This window comes from Hylobates moloch, unplaced genomic scaffold (assembly GCF_009828535.3).
Source record: "Hylobates moloch isolate HMO894 unplaced genomic scaffold, HMol_V3 SCAFFOLD_10, whole genome shotgun sequence".
In the NCBI taxonomy this organism is placed as follows: domain Eukaryota; kingdom Metazoa; phylum Chordata; class Mammalia; order Primates; family Hylobatidae; genus Hylobates; species Hylobates moloch.
In genome coordinates this window covers 6,932,021-6,956,141 of record NW_026652285.1, presented here as the reverse complement: position 1 = coordinate 6,956,141, position 24,121 = coordinate 6,932,021, and the positions used below count along the sequence as shown (strand labels likewise).

Here is a 24,121-nt window from a genome sequence, read left to right as displayed (position 1 = left end):
ATACAAAAAAATTAGCTGGGTGTGGTGGCATGTGCCTGTAGTCCCAGCTACTCAGGAGGCTGAGGCAGGAGAATCACTTGAGCTGAGATTGCGCCACTGCACTCCAGCCTGGGTGACAGAGCGAGACTCCATCTCAAAAAAAAAAAAAAAAAAAAATTCTAGAAACTGTAAACTGATCTGTAGAGACAAAGAGGGGTGAAAGAAGGAGAGATTACAAAGGGTCACAAAGAAACATTTGGGAGTGATGAATATGTTTCCCATGTTAATTGTGGTGATGATTTCGTAGCTGTATGCATGTCAAAACTTATCAAATTATACACTTTTAATCTTCTATACCTTAATGAAGCTGTTAAAAAGAAAAAAAGAAAGGAGGTACTACCTAACCAGAGTCCAGCTGGCTCGAGGCGATGTCATCATTTCCAGTGGCGTGTCATCACTAATCTTGGGGGCAGTGCTGAGGGGTCGTGGCTCCATCATGTGCTCCACTAAGGTGCCATAGCAACTGATAATGTACAGGGACTCAACTACAACTTGTTTGGACTGATCTACAAACAGAGAAACAGAACCTGATGTGACATGATGGCATAAAAGAAGCACAGAATAATTTTTACAAGTTAATGATCTTATCAGTCTGCTCCTGAGGCTGCTCAGAGAAAATGGAAAGACAGGATTTTTTTTTTCTTTTTTCCTTTTTTTTTTGAGATGGAGTTTTGCTCTTGTTGCCCAGGCTGCCGCCTCCCTGGTTCAGGCGGTTCTCCTGCCTCAGCCTCCTGAGTAGCTGGGATTACAGGCTCCCATCACCACGCCTGGCTAATTTTTGTATTTTTAGTAGAGACGGAGTTTCGCCGTATTGGTCAGGCTGGTCTCGAACTCCTGATCTTAGGTGATCTGTGCACCTCAGCCTCTCAAAGTGCTGGGATTACAGGCGTGAGCCACTATGCTCAGACAACAGGAATTTTTTCATATGGTGCTTGTTCCTTGCCTAAAGGTTGCCTCGTATAAGTACATGCTAATGAATATGAAAATGTCTATGATATCAGAGTATTTTCAATCTTAAGCAACTTATTTCAAGAATGATACTACTATGCCCCAAATCCTAATATAGTAAAATACTTTATAGACTTTTGTACTTGTCTACAATGTAATTTGTCCCACATTATGAAAAAATGAATGATATCAGGAAATGGACTAACTGAAAACGAATAATATATGGACTAGGATTTAGTTACCCTGCATGTACCAAATGACTCGCATGAAAGGTTAGTTGTATGCCTAAATCAGCTTAACGTCTCATCTATTTTTTTTTCTCACAAGACTTAAATTTAGAACTTAAATTTGTGGATCAAAACAAACAAAAAACATTTGATGTGTCAATGTAGGTTCATCAGTCCAAACACACATACCACTCTGGCGGGGGATACTGATAATAAGAGGCTTTGCATGTGTGGAGACAGAAGGTATATATGGAAAAATCTCTGGACCTTCTGCTCATTTGGCTGTGAACCTAAAGCTCCTTTCGAAAATAAAGTCTATTCAACACACATACACCCCAGATCCTCTTCTTTCTCTCCATGGGATCACTGGCACCGTGGTAAATGAAGATCAGCCATACTTTGAGAAGTTAGGTGCTGAATATGGATCTAATCAACTGACTTCATAAGGAATACACATGTACTCACTAGCAAAACAGGTTTAGTCCTCTCTCTCGGGTTTTACAGTAAACCTAGGAGCATATAAAATCACTCATGAATGCTGGGTGGGTCATCTTATCTCTGTGTCAGGCGAATCAATTACAGCTGATTTGAGAAAATAGCTAATGAACAGCCAGCGGGACATAAAGGAGTAGCAAGTTAAAAAGGTAATTAGAACAGAAGGGAGAAGCATTTGAAATCGAGCTTCTCAGAGGGTTTTAACTAGTAACAAAAAGTCCTTTCGATAGCATCATTAAACCTAAGGAGGTAACAAAAAAAATAAAGATAGGATAAGGAAATGGAAGGCTTGCATACTTAACAGTGTCCTCTCCCACTTAGGTAAGGAACCTGCTGCGCCTGAGATCCCATTACCAAGGAAAGGGTCACTGAAAGGCGATAACAAGAGAAAGGGCTCATGTCTGACTGCCAGTGTTAGCATAAAGGAGAGCCATTTTGCCAAGAACAATACAGCCTGCGGAACTCACCAGAGAAGTGCCCCAGTAACAACCCAGTTTGTGACCTACTTTAATAATACTAAAATATTAAGGGGAAAATTATAACATTCAAAATTATATACTTGGTTTATGAATGTAGGCATTCTAAACAGAAGCAATAAGGATTCACATGCTATAAAACATTAATCCTATAAACATTTTAGGTATTGACCCTGGTGATCAAAGCAGGGATTAGAAAGATAATAACTACAGTAGTCCCTCCTTAGGTGCGAGCTCAGTTACCCATGGTCAACTGCGGTCCAAAAATATTAAATGGAAAATTCCAGAAATAAACAATTCATAAGCTTCAAATGGCAGACTGAATAGCGTGGTAAAATCTCTAGTTGTCCCATCTGTCCTGCCTGGGACATGAATCATCCTTTGTCCAGCATATCCACGCTGTATACGCTACCAGCCCATTAGTCCCACTGTACTTGTCTCAGTTATTAGACTGAAATGCGTTGTACCATATAGGGCTCCGTACCATCGAGGTTTCAGCCATCCACTGCAGGTCCTGGATGTATCCTCCACAGATAAGGAGAGACTACTGTATATTAACTCAAAGGAGCAATGGTAACCACAAAAGCTGAGCCTTATTTCTCGGTGGCAGGCTGTTTCCTCTTTTTTTTTTTTTTTTTGAGACGGAGTCTTGCTCTGTCGCCTGGCTGGAGTGCAGTGGTGTGATCTTGGCTCACTGCAACCTCCGCCTCCCGAGTTCAAGCGATTCTCCTGCCTCAGCCTCCCAAGTAGCTGAGATTACAAACGTGCACCACGACGCCCAGCTAATTTTTGTATTTTTAGTAGATGGGGTTTCACCATGTTGGCCAGGATGGTCTCGATCTCCCGACCTCGTGATCTGCCCGCCTCTGCCTCCTAAAGTGCTGGGATTACAGGAGTAAGCCACTGCGACTGGCCTTAATTGCGTTTTTAAAACATCGCAGAGTTGATTTTTTTTATGTGAAGATTTTTAGCATTAGAAAATCTGGTTTCAAACTCTTGATTCCATTGCCTAACTAACCAGTGCTTTTAGCTAAGATATTTAAACTTGCTGGTCTCAAGTTCTTCATTTCTAAAACAGGGACAATGACACTTTTCCTCTCTGTACTTCACAGACCAGGGGTGAAACTAGCTTGTAAAAATGTAAAAGGTATAAAATGGGTATAGAATTGACAGCACTGAGATCACCTGTAGATTGTCACCAACAAAACAAAACAAAATCACTCAGTGGGCAATTCATTAACGTTCATACTGAGAGGATATTATTTCTTCTTGACTAGGCTTGAGTAGTTGAGAAGTGACATGCTAATTACATTTAAAAAATTGGTTTCCAGACTACTGGGTACAAGATTATTCTAGGGGAACTGCTAACAATTTTCCTTAAGAAGCAAAAATTACAAATAGAGCATTCATTTTTCAGTCAAAATACATACCTTTTTCTCTTTTCAGACCTGCATTATTTGCAAACCATGACCTGGATGTTCCGAAGATAGCAGCCACACAAAATTCTCCGCCCATCGATTTGCTGGGTGAAATTTGTGGAGGAGGTTTAACTTTGCTTAAAAAATAAAATAACGGTAAAAAACAATTATCATGATGAAATGACACTCCTTTAGGTAATGACAGTTTTTCCTTTAAATTCCACCCCTATTCAAATCCTCCAATATGAACATGCATTTTGCCTTAAGTAATAAATGGTGATGTGAGACTATGTTCTGGAGTAAAGGTAGAATTATTTCAAAGTTCCAGAGTTTTGTAAAGAGAGCAACATTTATAAGACCAATAAAAATCCACCCCTTTTTGAAGTATGTGCTGGCAACATCCAAGTCACTTCTTTTCAGATGAGTAACATTTCCCTAGAAATTTCAAAGTGAAGCAATAGTACCAGCATGAACATCTCACAATAATAAAATGGTTTATCACTTCATTTCTATATATATTAGGCTGATGCAAAAGTAATTGTGGTTTTTTGCCACTGCCTTTAATGGCAAAAACCGCAATTACTTTTGCACCAATCTATAAGATGTGGGATTAACAGTACAAATGAATTTACACAGCATGGATGAAAATGAGGTAATATAGAATGAAGCCTTGAAAATGCTCTCTCGGCCACAATGCTATGGAGAGTTAGACGGTGCAAGGGAAGAACAGCTAATCATATAATGCAATTACATTCACCGATCTTCCTGTTGTCTCTTTTTCTTCTTGGATTTGTGAAAATGATGTGTCTATTTTTGTTCAGTGAAAAAGACCAAGATGGAGTTACATATCAATAGCCTCTCAAACCTAAATCTTTTCTGTTGCTCATATGTCTGAGGACACATTTAGTAACTGCCATTACTTCCTGTCACTGCTATTCAAAAGAAGAAGATCTCCTCTGTTTCCCACAAATAAGTTTTCATGCTCAGCTTCTAATATCGACCTCACATCTTTTCAATCCCGTATTTCTGTTCTCTTTTGGTTTATCAAGGGCTTCCCAAAGCAATTTTGCCAACCACCTTTGATAAATTATTTTCTCTAATTCGTAAACCAGTAGCCTCATTGTGCACTGGTCAAGATCACAGCCCAGGTAGGAAACAATAAAAACTAGAGCTCTGATGTTCCCCTCTGCTAGTCAGCCTCCAATGTCAAACATTAGTTCTACCTTATTTTGCTCAATTTTTGTTTTCATCCTTTACTAAAGTATGGTGGGATGGAAAGAGATAGTTTTGGAGTCAGGAAGAAACATGTAGTTGAATCCCAGTGCTGGCACCTCTGAGCTGTGTGACTTTTGGTTAAGTTATTTAACCTCTCAGAGCTCAGACTACTAATATGTAAAACAGAAATAGTAATGCCTACTTCAGAGGATTATTTTAATGATTATATTGTCTCAAAGCACTGTCCCCAGCTCATAGTAACACCTGGGGACTTCTTAGGAGTGCAAGCAAATACTCATAGGCCCCATCCCAGACCTACTAAATCAGAAACTCTGGGAATGGAGCCCAGCAATCCGTGTTTTGAAACAAACCCTTCAGATGATTCTGATGCATGCTCAACTCTGAGAACCACTACATTAGACAAAGCAGGTAAAGTTCCCAGGGCAGTACTTTCCCATATCACAGTACTCAGCAAATAGTAACTCTTCTATATGGCCCTCAGCCCCAACCTAATCTCCAAAAAATTCAGACTTCGCTTTGGTAATCTGTTTTCCAGTTCCTATGACATTTTAAATAGTCTCTCAGACATCTGATTTCCTGAGGCTTGTTTAAACATCTTCCTCTAAGGATGGCTAAGTCTGGATCAGAGGCAACTATGATTGGTCCCTTTGGTCTCCCCACTTTGAACAAAATCCATGGTAATGCATATTACTATATATGAAAGAAACCTCTTCTGCCATTAACATTTCTTAAAACACTTCTCATTATTCCTGCAACAAAAAACATCCATGCCTAAAATGTCAACCAGTCACAGTGAGACTTCCAGTGACAGGGAATAAAGCCATCGCTTTTAAATAAAAAGTTTCTGTGGGAAGCCGAATCTGGCTCTATAAACTGCTTCACCTCTTCATACTTGCATCTGTCACAACTGCAGTAACACACCTCCAGAAAAAGACTCTCCTCTGCCCCATACCCGAACAAATATGCACCTTCCCATGATATCTGGGTCACTGGCATCAGAATTGTTCTTTCTGGTTATGATGCTCTCTGTTGCATTACCTGAGGATATAAGGCTTCTTTCAAAGCTTTTATTTCCATCACTAAACTACTATCATTGAACTGACAAATTCCTCTAGCTGGTATCTTTGAGGTACCACTGGTCATTTTTAATCCTTAGGAGTTTTGGGAAGATGGGGGCTGGGAGAACGGGAAAGGGAAAAGTATTGTAGAATTTTTTGAAAGCAGTTTGCAATCGTGCGACTATGTGCTTTTACTAGAATCACCATCAGAGAACAAAGCTACTACAACGTACCAACAAGCTTCATTGGGACAAACTCAAAGCTCTTTGCAAATTACTGGATGTCATTGTTGTTGTTTTTAAATCATGTGGTAAGTAATAAGTGAGCATGCCTCTTCTTAAGAGAAAATATGGTCCCTCTGAAGTATGCATCCTAAACAGACTTAAAAATAGTTGCTGGCAGGCCAGATGGCAAACTTTCTAACATGGTAATAAAAAGTAGAAAAATGAGAGGACATCAATTTAGTTTTTTGACATACAAAAAATATTTTTTGTATGTTTACTAGTTTACAGTTTAATCAGCTCATGTCAAAAGCTAAAATCTCTTATACATCTATAAGTTACATACAATTCTGTTTTGGAACACACAAGTAAAAAGCATCAACAGAGTGTTATTTTTACACAAGTTCAGTATCTCCTACAGAGAATACGTATTTTATGGTAAAACCATGCTTAACTTCAATAAAGAATTACCATTTTTATTCTTATATTTCATCATTTCTTTTTTCATCTGATAGGGCCTTAAATTCCATTAGTAAGAGTCTGTGTTTATTAAGGAGTCAAAAGAGTTTTCACCCTGAAAATAACTTGCTATCTGCTACATAACATAGTGTTGTGTGTTGGGTATGAAGCATATTGGGTAAACACATTCATATCAAGTTATTTCTATCATCAATCTATAATCTGGAATGATTGTGGTATTTTAGCAAAATAAAAACATAAAAACATGTGTGTGTCTTTAAGCTTTGCAGAGGAATAAAAAGGAGAAATAATCTAATAATAAGAACGTTATGAATAAAATATCTTCTATGGGATACACTCAAAGTTAGAAATTTTAACTTGGGTTCAATCTGCCCTTCATCCTAAGTTTTTAAAAGTCCAAGAAAGCTTGGCAGAAGTAGAAGGGCTTTTCTAGCAATATGCCAGTATGAACTTTTCTACAATGACCTAGAATACTTCTATCACAAAATAACCTTTTGTTGACAGAAAGACAAAACATTGAAAAATGATACATATGTGAATGGATTAGAAAAGTGCTAGCTTTGTATATTATGTAAATTTACAGATTGCTGACCCAATCCTCATAGGGAAGCACTCCAATGCTAACCTTTTTTTTCTATCTTGTTCTCAACATCTCCCTTTCTCCTCCAAAAGGGGTCCTTAAAAAATCTCATTATAGGACATTTGCAAGTTTAGAAAGAATTTCTCTGGGTGTTTGGATGCCTTCCCTCATTTATTTAATCATTTATTAAGTTAATAATACAATGATAGAAAAATATTTAAATTTATATTGATGCCCAAAAGTTTAACTGTATTGATTACGTGGATTCGTCCATTTTTTTAAAAAATGGTTATACATGAGAACAAGACATACGCTTGATGGACTCCTTTCTACTGATAATTCCTGTTCCTTTACTACCCTTAGTTTTTCACACATAACCCCATGTTCAATAATTTTTTAAAAATTTGACTTAACTTTTGAGCAAAAAATAAAAGAAAAAATGGAATAAATTCAACTTTCAGCATCTCAAAAAATGACAATCATAAAACATCATATTTACTAAGCCTCATACGAATCAATGTAATCAAAAGAAAAACAAACACACAAGCAAACAAAAAAAACCGAATAACCAAATTAACAAATAAGATGCTAAATTAAAAATCAGGAGTTTAACTCTTTGTCATTTCTTCTGAGGAAACACTTAACTGTCTAACCATAGAAGAAGAATCATTTTCACTGCAATCAGAGGAAGTTGTAGGGATATTAACATTACTAGGACTTCAAAAATATTTGCAAAGGCTACTGAAGTTCCCCATTTTTCTTCCCTTGGCCTTTATTATGTAATCCAGCCAGGTCAACATATTGAATTTCTCTGGCCTATTTTTTTCTCCACACTCAACTGCAAAGAGAAAAAAAAAAAGTACAAAATTCTAACGATATCTGCTTAAAAATTAAAGGACAATGATCTCCATCTGAATAGGACAGATGTTAAGTATCTGTGGTCAGCATGATAAGCAGCAATGTGCTCCAGTGCCTTCCGTGGAAGGACACAAGCACGGAAGGAGCTAACATGAGACAGAAGCACCGTTTCTTTTCATTTTTAAAACATAAAAAAATAGTCAATATTTGAGTTTAAATGTAAGACCCAATATTGACCTAAGTATTACAAGCGGTATAACAGCTTTCTGTAAAAGAAGAAAAAATATTCTTTGTATTCTTTTAGAAGTTTTCTCTCATTCTCAATCTTAGTTTCTAAAATAAGACCTAAGTGGGAAAACTGGAAGCATTTTATTTCAAATAACTAAAGATATTAATAATCTAAAATTATTCTATTCTGTCATAAATTTTTCTTAAAAGTCTAACAGATTTGTGTAAATGTGGCAGGTAAGAATAAATTCTCCTCTCCATATAAATAGTACCTTTCAAAAAATGAAATCATAAAATTTTAAAATATTTAAGAGAACAAGATTAGTTTACATGAACTGTTTTTATAGCTTGATCAAAACTCTTAGAAAACGCTAATTAAAACTTTATAATTTAATATGCAAATTTTAATTCTTTAAAATTTACCCTTATATAATATGAAAACATTTTATGAAGAAGAAATATACTCATATGGACTACCCATTGTCTACCTGTCATGTATGTTTTTTGATAAGCAATTCAAAAATAACAGTAGCTCAAATACAATACTACATGCAAATTCAGAGCTTGATACATTCCTATTTATTTGTAATATTAAAAGCAAAATTCAGATTCAAAAATTCACACTGGAATTATTTATCTTAAATTCCTATGTTTAAAAAAGTATGTTATATGTGTAATCCTTTTGTATTATTTTATATAGTCATCCAAACTCAAATATCCTAAATGAACCCAAACGACACATAATACCAGGGAAGTCCAAAGTGACTAAAACGTTGAAGATGCATAGTTTACTTTCCAACAGGCTTATTTTGTTACCAAAGGGAACGACTGTATTTTATAATGACTCATCTGAAAGTACATGAATGTAAAGGACTAAACCTGTTTAATGGAGAATAAAGAACTAGCAGAAATTGTGATATACCAAAAGGAAATTCTTAGCTAAGTGTTAACGTTGCAACTTGAAACTAATAAAAAGTTTGTAGAAAATTTACATTTCATTTAAAAATTTCATTTTTCATCCAAAATACATATATTACCCTATAACTGGATATACTAAAAACATATTTATTTAGCATATAATGTTTTATTTCAGAACAGTAAATAAAAACATTCTCAGGTTGAATGCTAAATAACATGGAAAAATAGCAAAAATTATTAAAACAAAGGAGCTCTTATAAACAACATGGAAGAAGTTGTCAAATTTATATTCATTTGCTGCCTTAATTTGAGGTTTCATTAAGATCTTAATGGAAAAAACATGCACCACTGGGAAAGTAACATTTTAAAGGAGGACCTTTTAGTCTAGTATAAGTGACTAAAAACGAGTTTCTTGTGAGCTAACGATGGCATCAAACAAACCACAAAGCAGTCTTCAAAAAGACAGGCAATGATTTAAAAGTCTACTATATTTCATATATCCCTTTCTTTAATCTGGCTCTTTTAATCTTCTTTCAACCTCAAATCATTTCTGGTTGACAAGTGCTTTTGCTTAAATGTGAGGAGCACATAAGCTGTTGGAGGAATGAACTTTACTTACTTAACATACAACAGTTGTTATTCCATCTTTTACTTCTATGCAAAACTTCAATCTTTATTAACATACTAAAACTCTTTGCTTTGTACTTAGAAGAAGAATTTATCCTAAAATGGAATTTAATTCTAAGTTTACTCTACAAAGAAATTTTGTCATGTGTTGAATGTGGCATTTAAAATTCACTGATCACTGGAAGGCTCATAAGTAAGATCTGTGTATCTTATTTGTTTTTAGAAGACATCTGGTTAACAAAATGAATAAAGATCGACTTTCATGAGATTTATATTCATGTATATCCTGAATTTGTCTAGAATAGTTTTGCAAACTGTGTCTAATTTTCAAGGAGGAAAATTTTATGTTGATTTGTTTTATGTCACCTATTATTAAGTGATAACAAAATTTTCAGATCTTCCTATGGCATATAAACATTGAAATAAGTTTGTGTCAAATAATAATTAACCTTAAAGAACTATTTAAGCTTCTTTCTGTCCAAGAGAAAAAAAGTTGGAATGTTTTTTTCTAGTGTAATAGAACTGTATGAACAATCCCCAGTTAGCAGTTATGAGAACTACACATATGTGCAGAACTCTTTTCAGTATTCTGACTAAATTAATAAAATTAATATAGCTTACATTTCTCAAAACTTTGCACTGGTTAACATATCCTTAAAAGTGAAAAACATAATCTAATTTAAATAAGCTTCTTTTGAAACATGGTATTTTTCCCTGAAACAGGAAAAGAAACAATGGTAGTAGCTAACATTTACTGCACATTTACTATGTGCCAGGCACTGTTATATACTAACACATACTGAGATATGTATCAGCTTATTTAATACTCATAAGTGAGTCCATTACTTAGGTACATTTAATACATAAGGAAATAAGAAATAGAAAGGTTTTAGGAAATTCCCCCCAATCATATAGCTAGTAAGTGTGTGAATTGGGATCTAAGACCCAGGCAGTCTGACTCTTAACCATTAAACATTTTATACCATTCTTAGCACATTCTACTTCCCATCTTTACATGAAAGTATTAAATATATTCTAATTCTTTTCTATGACCTTCCTAAGACTGACAAAGCTGTATTCTATGCACTGATATGAAAGAATTTACTAAATAATTAAGCTATGATGAGTATGTGCTAATAATTCAAAATAATAAATTATTTAGGAGGTCTTACGTAAAATATATATTTTGTCATTATGTAGCTCCTTAAATACCTAAACTATTCAAAAACAGAACTTTTGTCTCTTTAGGACCAAATAAAATGCAACAAAAACTTTATAAGGCGCTTTTGGTATACCTTAAATATATTTATATTTCAAAATAAATCATGTCCTCAAATGCTATGCATGATATGTAGGGAACTTCTAACACCATAATACTCAAAGCTTTAAACTTGGGTGTTAGCCTTGTCTCGTAATATTTATGTGCATTATGAGAGAATTCTTCTATTTAAAAAAAATTCATCTGTGTTTTTTTGTTTTTGTTTTTTACTTTTTAAGTATGAATGAAGTGAAACCAAGAAAACCACTTTTCTAAAGCTTAAATATCAACATTCATGTTCCATCTACAAATTATTCAGTAACTTGGTGCATCTATCTGTGATCAGGCCATGCAACTGGAAACAAAACTACAAAACAAATTACTTTTCGAGAGTACAGCAAATGAATGAGGCATGCGGGACTGAACTGGAACTCACCATGGAGCTTTTATGGAAAAACACCCCGCTCCAAAGAGATAAGGCCTTCATGGAAAAGGGGGAAAAATGCACAAAAAATTAGAGAAAAACTCATTTAACATTAGCAAATACATGTATATCATACTGTTATAGAGTATGGATAAAAATAACTAAAAAATTAGTAATCATTTACAATTCTGCTGTACATACTGTCTGATATAACCAATAAACAGAATGATGTGTAGTAACAAGGCCCTTAATTTTCAGAGTTAGGGATTCAAAATTTTCTATTTCTCCCCCTTTTCTGCAGCACCCCTGTAGTATTTCTAAGTTAAAATAAAATAAAATTCACTGCTGAAGCCCTTTAAAACAAGGTATAAGTTAAATGGAATAACCAGATAGAGAAGAGTGAGATCAATAGCAACCAATGTGTAGCTGTGTGACACAAAATGGTTAAAATTAGCTAACGATGATTGGATAAAAAATTTGATATGAATTGTCTGCTTTTCACTGGTTCCAGTCTCAGAACCACAGAAAGAGGCACGTATTTTTCAAGCTGCTTATTTGTCGTAAGTTGAATTGTATATTGTTGGTCAAAGGAAAAAACACTAAGTACAACTAGTATAATTTTTCTCTATTTTTGGCCATAATCCAGGAAATTAGGATGTCTCCTAATAGTGGTGCTTACACCTCTTAAGGTTAGCTTCCTTTAACCTGGTCTGCGCTAGATTAGGTTAGTACACAGTAAACTAAAGCTACAATCACTTGTTTTAAATACAACTGGGATACAAAGTAAGACTTCAATGCTATACATATTTCTTCTCAAAATTCTGTTCCCAGTATTTAAGATATGCCATGCACATCTGCACGTAAAGAAAACTGAGTGATTTAATGATATACAAACCAAATGGTACTGTAACATCTGACATTTGGAAGTCATAATAAATGGAGGAGAAAAGCACATTGGTAAAACGTGGGTATTTCCTTCTTCAAAATTGGTTCTAGGATTAAAAAATAAAAATCCTGCTGATTAGCCTTAATTTTTTTCCCAGTAAACTGAGTATATTTGACCACAAAGCAAAACTTGAGAGAAATGTTTTCACAACAGTGAGTACAATTTTGAGACTTGAAGCGCATTACATACAAAGAAAGGAACAGAGACACATAAGAGATAACTAGAAGTGAGGTAGAAGGAAAAATGGGATAGATAAAAAATAAAACAAAACTTTAGAGATGATGCCAATGCCAAGCAAGGATAGCTCTCTCAGATAGAGTAAGAACACACCCAGTGATACGATGTCAGCATCCACATTTAAAATAGTAGATTTTCAACTTTTTTTACTGTGAACCCATAGAAATACATTTTAAGGTGTAAGCTGGTATGTGCATGAGTACACACAAACAAGACAGAAACAATAATTTAATGAATGTGTTATTTGAAATAAATGTTACTATTTTATTTCGATGTTTTATAAACATTAATGTTGGGATTATGTTACAATGCAGATAAATGCATATTCTAACACTGTGCGTCTGGCTGGGATCTGAGATTCTGTATTTCCAATAAGCTCCTAGGTAACAGCAATGCTGCTGGTCCACAGAGCCAGTGGCAGAATTGCATTTTATTCTATTCTACTTCATTAAAGAAAAAAAAAATGTTGGCCATAATCTCCTTATATGATTTCATGACTAATTACCTCAAAACCAAAATGTTACTAGAGCTCAGCTTGCAGTTTGACAAACACAGATTTAAATAACTAAAACTACTTGAGACTACAATCTCTCAACTGAATAGTGAGCCCGTTCTGAAATGATAGGAAAAGGAATGGTTCACGCCATTTCTATATGCCTACAAATACCTCTAAAACGAAGAGGTTTTCGTTGTCACACAGTATACAACTTCTCTTAATTTCACCTAATTAGGCAAGGCACCTGAACTAACCAAATTGTCCAAATGATTCTGACAGAAGTGACTGTAATCTGGAATGTCCAGGCTTACGTTGCTCTTTAGTGTATATTGTACCTACTCAGGGCAGTCTCCCATCTCATCCAGAACATCAGCATATTGATTCATTATAAAGAATTTAGAAGTTTAACTTAGTCCTTATTACTTAAAAGGTTTTTCCATTGACTGCAAAAACCAAACAAGCAAAAATGAAACAAAAACTTCAAGTGTCTAAAAATGCAAAAGACCATCTGATATTCCCTACCTGTAGAGTCAGTAAATACCTTTCTTCCAGGTTTAGGTTTCCTTTTATGTAAAAAGGAAACATACGTTAGCCAAAGAAAAATACAGAAACTTAAAAAAAAAAAACAAAAAAACTCGAGATTTTCCTTTCCAGGCAGTAACATGTTGCCAAAAGGAGATTTCTCCAACTACTTCCTTGTCCCATGATCCTAAAATGCACCATAAAACTCAGACACTGTAGTTTACAGGCCTGTACTAAATAAATAACATCATTGTTCAGTTTGAAGACAGTAAGGTTCACTATTCACAATTTGACCCACTTGTGTTAGTTTAAAGTTATCCTAATTCAATCAAACTGGGATTCACTGGCTAACAGAACTCAAGGAGAAAGGGGACTGGAGAAACAAGGTTAGAACCTGGTTTAGCATGTACACTTGGCATGTATAAAATCTATACTCATGTGCCTCTGGCCTAGACCTACAAGCTAGACCTCTGCCATATACATGTAAAAGAAGATCCACAAACTCCAAAGAATTATAGTGACTGATGTAATTACTGTCTTTGTATGGATAGTGTCAGCTGTTCTTTTGAAATGTGCCTGCTTCATCTTTCCTCAGTAGCAAAGGAATGAAAATATAAAGTCACAAAGTACAAATCCATGATCCAGCTGTCTTCACCTATGACTTCCCACTCCCCTCCCAAAAGTTCACAGCTATAGTTTTGTATTAAAGTGAGATGAGAGTGGAAAGAAAAAGAGATGATGTGAGTGGGAGTGTATACTGAATGAAATATCTCTGTATTAACACAGGCAACCCAAATTACTATATTCAAACCTGAATAATCGGTGTTTTCCAATCACCATTAAATTTTAGCAGGCTTAACAATCCTGCCATATAAAACCTACTCAATTTATCATAATTATATCCTTTTTGAGCTGAATTCTGATTTTTAAATCTCAGGAAAATCTGGTCAAGAGACTAAAAATCCAGAAATATTACAGACTTATATATAGGCCACCGTGAAATGACCTGGCCATGAGTTCTCAAAAGGTTCCTTCAAGAGACTCCCAGAAGCTTTAGGAAAGAATTATGTCTTATAATATACCAAAACACTATGTAAAAGTCATTCAACTGATTCATTTTGTTGAATGCCACATGGTACCACAAAGTCTTCAATCTTACTAGCTGAAAACAAGGCAAATATGAAGAATTTTTTTAATATGAGAAAAAAGCAAAACTAGATTTGATTTGAAATCCTCCAATCCTCTATAATCTGACTCTAGTGCTAAAAGGTATTAGTAACAATTCTGTTCAATCATCTCCAGAGTTAAAGAAGTACCTGGCATCTAAGAGACAAATTTTATAAACATACTCTTTAAACCTTATTTTTCAATTAATCATGTCCTAAGACAATTCAGGCACTGCCACAGAACAGACATCAGAATGAGCCCATATAAATATTAAATGTAATAAACAGAGATGAAGCAGAGAAAAAGCTATACATTATGTGTCAAATATTGAAGCAGAGCCATATTTCTCTAAAAATAAATTCTAGGGATGCTAATGACTTCTAAATTCTGTGTGCCCTCTGTTAAAATAACAACTGAAGTGCACTTGCATTTCCCACATGCATATCAGTAAATTATTCCTAATATCATTTTTAAGTTATACTTTGAATTTTTCATTAATTTTAATTGCTCCCTACCAAAGAGACCTATGGTATTATTGGTAGTCAACTATTGATCTGTAGGGGAAACTGAAGCTAAAACAGACAAATGTCTAATTTGAGATACACATGATACCCAATTTTAAGTGATAAATTCAAGATTTAGAAGATTTTCATTAGCAGGCTGGGCATGGTGGCTCATGCCTATAATTCCAGCACTTTGGGAGGCTAAAGCAGGACTGATTGAGGGTAGGAGTTCAAGACTAGCCTGGGCAATACAGCAAGACCTCATCTCTTCACAACATTTTAAAAATTAGCCAGGTGTGGTGATATAGGCCTGTAGTGCCAGCTACTCAGGAGGTTGAAGTGGGACGATCACTTGAGCCCAGGAGTTTGAAGATACAGTGAACTATGATCACACTACTGCACTTGAGCCTGGGTGACTTTTCATTAGGAAAAAAAATTGATAATGTCAAAATTCTGTTATATATGGCAAAAAAAGAGATGAACATAACATAAATAATGTCAAACTTCTGTAGAAATGTATGCCTGCTGACTTTTAAAAATATGACATAGGCCGGGCGCGGTGGCTCACGCCTGTAATCCCAGCACTTTAGGAGGCTGAGGCAGGTGGATCACGAGGTCAAGAGATTGAGACTATCCTGGCTAATACGGTGAAACCCCGTCTCTACTAAAAATACGAAAAAATTAGCCAGCGTGGTGGCGGGCGCCTGTAGTTCCAGCTACTTGGGAGGCTGAAGCAGGAGAATGGCATGAACCCAGGAGGCGGAGCTTGCAGTGAGCCAAGATCACACCACTACTCTCCAGCCTGGGCTACAGAGCGAGACTCCATATCAAAAACAAAACAAAACAAACAAACAAACAAAAAATATACATATGGCATATAGTAGACATCATCCAAAAAAAATTCCCAGATTTACAGTATGGTGTGGTTTAAGTACTCCACTGATTTAGCAGAAAAATGGGAACTCAAACTATGTTAAATATATTGCATATGTAGTCACATCCATATATATTCCAATGAAAATACATTGTCCATTATTTAATATCTGGAACCAAACATCCATTGCTTAGCTATGAAGAATTGGTAGTTACATAAGGCAGAGACATGAGGTGGGGAATTACGCAAGCTATTATATCTGTATCTAGTGGGTCTTTCTCCAAATATTTCCAATTTAATTCTCCGAACTTTGCCTATAAAGTTTAAGGCTCAGGCCAAACTGTGTAAATGAGCCAAGATGTACCTAATTGAATTAAAATAAGGAATAGACCTTCTGCAAGGCCTACTATATGCCAATATCATTTACTCACATAGCCAAGTCTGATGGTAGATTTGGTCTACAAATATCAACCGGATGTGTCTGAATAAATGCTATTTAATGCTTCCATTTCATATCATTTAAAAGCATCTATGCTTTCTAAGTGGGGCCTGAGCTCATCGGCACTGGCTTACGGCTGCTCAACAGTCCTGAGGCTTAGAAATGGGATCAAAGAACTGTTAGAAACTCATACATGATAAGGATTAAAAGATTATAATCCATATATAAAAAAATTTTTTTTCAGGCGAATAAATTTACCTAGGACACACTGGCAAATAGGTGGCAGAACCCAGATGAGAAGAAGCCAGGGCTTCAGACTCCTAATTCCATATTTTTTCCACTACATTACTTAACCTACTTCTACAGGGTGCATCTGAAGGTTCCTAATAACCACCTAAATCTTCACAAAGAAATGAACAAACATGGCCGGGCGTGGTGGCTCATGCCTATAATCCCAGCACTTTGGGAGGCTGAGGCAGTTGAGACCAGGAGTTCAAGACCAGCTTGGGCAACATAGAGAAACCCAATCTCTACAAAAAATACAAAACTTAGACAGGCATGGTGGCATACACCCACCTGTACTCACAGCTACTCGGGAGGCTGAGGCAAGAGAATCACCTGAGCCCAGGAGGCAGAGGTTGCAGTGGGTGGAGATCACACACCACTGCACTCCAGCCTGGGTGACAGAGCAAGACTCTGTCGGAAAGGAACGGAAAGGAATGGAACGGAACGGAAAGGAAAGGAAAGGAAAAGGAAAAAGAAAAGGAAAGGAAAGGAAAGGAAAGGAAAGGAAAGGAAAGGAAAGGAAAGGAAAAAAGGAAAGGAAAGGAGAAAGAGAAGAGAAGAGAAGAGAAGAGAAGAGAAGAGAAGAGTAAATATAAATATGGGGAGGGGGAAAGAAATAAGGAGCTACTTCTATTTAAGGAAAAGCAAACCTACGAGAGAGCAAATCATCCCATGTTTACTTCACAAAAAGTGGTCCACCTAGTAAGAGCAAAGAAGTAACTTCATTTTCAATTTCAATATTTTTTATTCCCATGGAACTACCTACCATGACTTCTTTTTGAAATTTACTGTTCTCTGCTTGTGTCCATAAAATAATTTGTAAATATAAATAATTTTAGATTTAAGCAGATAAAATTAAGCTCATTGATGAACATTTTTTTCTGAATTGTTACATAGAAAATATTTTTTAAAACTTGATCACTCACTTCATAATGCCAAACATCTATGAAATGCTGCTAATAAATCCCTACTACAAAACCTAACATCCAAGATATGGAGCAACCTCTTAGCACCTAATTTCACTTTTAATAGATTAGGAGAACTATTTTTACTTGACAAGAACATGATGGATGTGATAACCTGGACTTTTTAAACCTCCAGTCTTAAACTGAAAGAAAACAGAGTCTGTTTGAATGGGTGATTATTGGAGCCAAATAATGTCTAACACTTCTTTTACCTCCATCAATGTATACTGTCATAGAGTTAAGCAGCAGCTGTTGCCAAAACAGGCCTTATTACCTCCAAGTGCTGCTTCAAGGTACTGAACAAGAAGGTGTAAATACATCTATCTTCTGCTATTTGTAGTTCTACTGGCCTCATGTATGTCTCGCAGTGAGACAGATGGTCCCTGACACTGCACAGGCTTTCAGGCATATGTATTTGCAAACATAAGAAGGCAGATGTTGAATATGGTAAACATACGTTTTGTCCCCTTAAGGTTTAAGATGAGGCTTCTATCTCAATTTGGATATTTAATTACTGGATCCTAGAAATCTTTAGAAATTTCTACTTTAGAAATATAACACTTTATGGTTATTTTATGACTATGTGCAAAATACCTCGGACATAGATGAAGTGGAAACTTATCTAACCTAAGTACATAATTTTACCAACTACATTATCAGGTATATTGAAAACAGAATATAATTTACCTGTCTATAAGTGGGTCATTCTGTGTTCTCTTTCTACATAATCCATGTCAAATACTTCTTGTTGATTTTATTTTTAAAATACTAGGAAGGGAATTTTATAAAAGCAAAGCTTGAATAAATGAGAATTTCCAGAATAAAAAGAGACACGGAAAATGAAAACTCTCATGTGCTCATCACCCTGGTGACATTAATGGAGCCATCAGATTTCTCAGCAAATACAATACAATTTAATGCCAATAATTAATGGAAATTAGCTAACTCCAGTCTTAAGAATTTGTCATAGTAAAAAAAAAATTTAATAAAATAAATATAGCCTTTAAAATCTAATAGGATGAAAGCTAATGGGATGAAATATTGTCTGAGATTTGCTTCAAAACTCAGCATATGGCAAAAATGAAAATTCACAGAATATATTTGGTTCTCACGAATCAAATATTACTTTTGACAAGGCAAAATACATGTATTTTAGTGAAAATGTTAAATTTTAAGATAATCAAACCATATATTATATTCTGAAAACTTTACAATTAAATGTTTAGATAACTTATAGTAAAAGAATGATCAGAAAAGTCAACAGTAGTTTCCAAGTATAATCAACAAACTCTTCAGAGAGTGGCTTAAGGAGCGATCCCCAACCTTTTTGGCACCAGGAATAGGTTTCATGGAAGTTTCACTTCAGATCATGAGGCATTAGATTCTCATAAGAAGCGTGCAACCTAGGTCCCTCGCATGTGTAGTTCACAACAATAGGGTTTGCACTCTTACGAGAATCTAATGCCGCCGCTGATCTGACAGCAGGCAGAGCTCAGGTGGTGATGCTCGCTCGCCTGTTGTTCACCTCATGCTGTGTGGCTCAGTTCCTAACAGGCCAGGGACTAGTACCAGTCTGTGGCCCAGGGGTTGGGGACCTCTGGCTTAAAGATATTGAGTCTTGTCATCTAGCAACAGTCAAGTATAAGTTATGACTGACCACTATCATCAAAGTCTTATCAGTCACTGTACTCTATATTAATAGGAAGGGATAAAAAATAGTAGATGGTGAGGGAAAAAAGGAGTAGTAGGTTGGGTAATTCGTAGTACACTAAAGCTATGCTACAAGTAGAAAATTCATTATAGACAACAATTATGTGGAATTAAAAAAACTAATGAAATACATTCAAGATCTCTTCTTCTGATAACTGTACTACAGTTATATAAGAGAACGTCTGTGCCTTTAGAAATTACACATTGAAATATGTAGGGATAAGGGTATATTAAGGATGAAACTTATTGTTAAGACAATTAGGAAAAATGTAACATGTTAGTGTATACGCAGGCAGAGGGAGAGAACGTGAATGACGTGTTAGTGTTTATGCAGGCAGAGGGAGAGAATATGAATGATAAAGCAAATAAGTTGATCTATTAACATTTGGGGCCAGGCGTGGTGGCTCATGCCTGTAATCCCAGCACTTTGGGAGGCTGAGGCAGGTGGATCACTTGAGGTCAGGAATTCAAGACCAGCCTAACCAACATGGCGAAACCCTCATCTGTACTAAAAATACAAAAATTAGCTGGGTGTGGTGGTGCACACCTCTAATCCCAGCTACTAGGGAGGCTGAGGCAGGAGAATCACTTGAACCAGGGAGGCAGAGGTTGCAGTGAGCTGAGATCGCACCACTGCACTCCAGCCTGGGAGACAGAGCAAGACTACGTCTCAAAAAAAAAAAAAAAAAAAAAATTGGGGAATTTGGGTATACAAGAATTCCTTTGGCTAGTCTTGAAACATTTCTGTAAGTCTGAAACTATGTCACAAATAAATTAAAACCTAGTACCCATTGTGGGACAAGTATCAATTATTCTCTCTAAACACTTCAATACAAGGCATGCTAAAAAGAATTCGAAACTATGGCAGAAATAAAATGGTATAAATTGAGATACAAAGCCTAGTAAACAATATGATACATGTATCTTAACTAACATTTGTCTCAAAGCACATAAAATAACTCAAATTGATAACACTTCCCTTATTAATAAATTGTTCACAACACAACAGAATACATGCTCCAAAAATCTGAGAACAGAGAGCAAATTTTGATAAGAAAAGGAAACATAAGAATTTTATCTAAATTCATAATGTGTGGTAACACAGGAGGACACCAAATGACTAATAGTTTCTATTCATCTTAGTGTAGAGAGAAATCGGGTTGTAAGAGGGAGAGAGAGAGAAAGAAAGCAAGAGATTTTATCTTCTTATGGAAAATTTCAAATACTACATAAAAAAGTAGACTCACTTCCTACCCCCATCATAAATATTATGAATTAAATTCTAACATCATATCATTTTAAGCACTAAACTTCAGTTACTATTTCAGAGATATATTTGGAGAAGCTCATTAGAAAAAGAGAGCTAATTCTTTGCATTATAAAACAGGACAGCTCTTATGTTAAAATTAAATAAACACACACCAGAAACAAAGCACCAGAATATGCTTTTATGACTCCAGGAGCCTTTTGAACCTTCTTAAATTTCCCTCACTCTGAATATAAAATTAAATTACAGAGAAACAATTTTGAGGATGGTTTCACTTAGATTCAGAAAAGACAGGCTAAAATTTGTAAGTACTTTGGAGAATTGTACAACGCTGGAGTGAATCAAGATGATACAATTATGTACTGACAAACTTCAGTAAGTAAAAAAGAAACTTTAAAGTTATGATTCCAGATTTAGTCCCATTTTTGATTCTACATCCCAGGAATGTAATATACAATGAAAAAATAACCTAATTGTGAATACAAAGGACATAACCTCTTCATTATTCACAGCCATTATTCTTAACTTATTTTAAAATAAACTAACAGAGGAAGAGAAAGTTGAAATCCAATTTAAAATTATACTTTTCCTGGACCCAAGGAATTAAAAAGCTGAAAAAAATTAAAAAGATATACAGACCAAATTATTGGTGCCTTAAGATGTCTGATTTGGGATGAAGTTTTGCTGAAAAATACAGCAAATGCCACAGACTCAATTTTATGTCTGCATGCAGCAACAGGATCTCTTTATATACAAACACCACTCCACCTAGCCCCAGGGTCAGTTTCTACGTTATGCTGATACCTGGAGCTCAAAGGCCTTGTCCCTGAGACTACTGAGTATTTCTTCTCACAAAAGTGACCTCTGTAAACACATTAATACTGAGCACAACAAAATTAAGATATATTGACATAGCAGCCAAATAATTTAATATATTCCTTTCATTGGAAAGTACTTGAGGACTGTTTGAGGCCAGACGGGGTTTTCTCCTGACTACTTTAATACAGAAATGTAAAAAAGTTGTTCCATTTCAAATTAGGTTAAACTTCAGGATTGCTCATTATGGAAAACAAATAATTTGCCTATAGACATATATTTTCTGATATAAAATGGATTTCCAGTGTTAATATACAATTGAATATCTAATGATATCATAGACCTAGCAGTTTATTTTCAGGAACCTAATGAAGTGATAATCTTATATTCCTAAGGGGTAGCAAATTGCTAAACTAAGCACAAATAAATCAAGTGAGTCATCAAAAGTCTTTAAGGAAGTTAATGACCAATCTTAAATAAAGCCCAAATCTTAGTGCACTGGCTTTGAAAACTACCAATGACATCACATTGTCCTGACACTAATGACAGATTATTATATGTAAATTATATCTCAATATAGATGATTTTTTCAAAGTATTAAAAAGATGGTTGTTATCTAAGGTTCTCTCCATATTTGTATCTGTCAAAATTGGGGAGTCATTTCAAATCCCGAAAAGAGCCAGGAAAATGAAACTGTACTTACAGGCAAAGCCACAAGGCAGTAAGAATAAGACGAAGTAGATGGATCTGTTTTTGATTAGCCAATACTAGTTTTCACAGCTTGTCACTGTTTTGTTTTTCTCGATAGATGTGTGTATACATGGTTGTGTGCAAGTATGCCTGTGCAAGTTCTATGCTTTGTACTTAATCTGATGCCATTAAGTCTCATTTGAGCTGGAAATGAAGAACATAATAAAAACCATACAAAGAAAAAGTATGTTTTATTTTTATTCATTCAACCCTATAAAACAGCTGTTAAGAAAGCACCAAGCCTGAGGCCTTACCCGGTTCGTTTGGTGATGGTCCCCAATGTCATTGGCTGCTTGATTTGTGCAAGAGGCATCACTACCATCAAGCTGGGGAGAGGAGAGAGCCGAGGGTTGCCAGGGTTGTTGTTGGTAAAATTGTTATAGGAGTCTTGGCTGTTCAGTTTCCCTACAAAGAGAAAAATAAAGAAAAGCATCACCGAGGGAAATTCTCTATCTCCGATAGGGTTTTCACTGACTCCAGTAATCATTTAAGAAAGGCATCAAAGGTAGAATTGATGCCAAGAGCATTACAATTACGTGGATGAGATGAAACCAAACTATTCTCGGAGAGCTGGACAGCTCATGCCTGTAATCCCAGCACTTTGGGAGGCCAAGGCAGGTGGCCAGGAGTTTGAGGCCAGCCTGGGCAACAGAGTGAGACCCCATCTCTACAAAAAATATCAAAAATTAGCTGAGTATTGTGGTACACGCCTGTCATCCTAGCTACTAAAGACTGAGGCAAGAGGGTATTACTTGAGTCCAGAAATTCAAGGTTACAGTGAGCTATGATAGTACCCCTGCACTCCAAGCCCAGGTGGCATAGAGAGACCCTGTCTTTAAACAAACAAACAAAAGAGAAGTATTCTGATAACACCAAGTGCGGCTTAATTATTAACATATTTCAGTCTTTGGGAATTAGGGCTGAATTCCTAATCTTTCTAAAGACAGTTAAAGTGGTTTGTTGCCCTGCTTAGGTCCTTACATCCAACACAATCTGCTAGTTCCCCCATACCTTGTCAATTTCTAAACAAAAGCCAGCTGAGCTTTTGATAGGGATTACATTTAATCTGGAGATCAATTTGGGGAATACTGCCATTTTAACAATAATATGCCTTTTAATCCAAGAACTTAGGATGCCTTTCCATTTACCCAAGTATTCTTAAATTTCTTTCAATGTTTTGTAGTTTTCAGGGTACAAGTTTGGTACTTCTTTGGTTAACTTACTACTAATTATTTCATTCTTTTTCATGCAATTTGAAAATGGAATTGTTTTCTTAATTTCATTTTTCAGATTATTCATTGTTAATGTATAGAAATACAGGTAACTTTTGTACATTGATCTTGTATCCTACAACTTTGCTGAGCTCATTTCTTAGTTCTAATAATGTCTTCTGGATTCCTGAGGATTTTCTACACACATAATTACGTCATCCTCAAAAAACAGATGGTTTTACTTCTGCCTTTCCAGTCTAGATGCCTTTTTTTTTTTTGTTTTGGCCTCACTGACCTACCTAGAACTTCCAGTGCAATGTTGATTTGACAGGGGAAAAGCAAACTGTGATTTATTTTTAGTTCATTTTTGTGTATGTAGCGAGAGTTGAGGTTCATTGTGTTCATTTTTTTAATATAGAAGTGTAATTGTTCCATCACCACT

At 35.5% G+C, this 24,121-nt stretch overlaps 1 protein-coding gene across 1 annotated transcript in view; it reads right to left on the bottom strand.

Moving 5' to 3' along the window:
• Positions 1-24,121, bottom strand: part of BCAS3 (BCAS3 microtubule associated cell migration factor) — a 703,975-nt gene that overhangs the window by 353,382 nt on the left and 326,472 nt on the right. Inside the window, exons 16-19 of the mRNA XM_058445347.1 lie at positions 22,723-22,873; positions 11,504-11,548; positions 3,616-3,740; positions 380-545 (exon numbers count right to left, since the gene is read on the bottom strand). Coding sequence (XP_058301330.1) covers positions 380-545; positions 3,616-3,740; positions 11,504-11,548; positions 22,723-22,873 — 487 coding nt within the window. The remainder of the gene's footprint in view (positions 1-379; positions 546-3,615; positions 3,741-11,503; positions 11,549-22,722; positions 22,874-24,121) is intronic.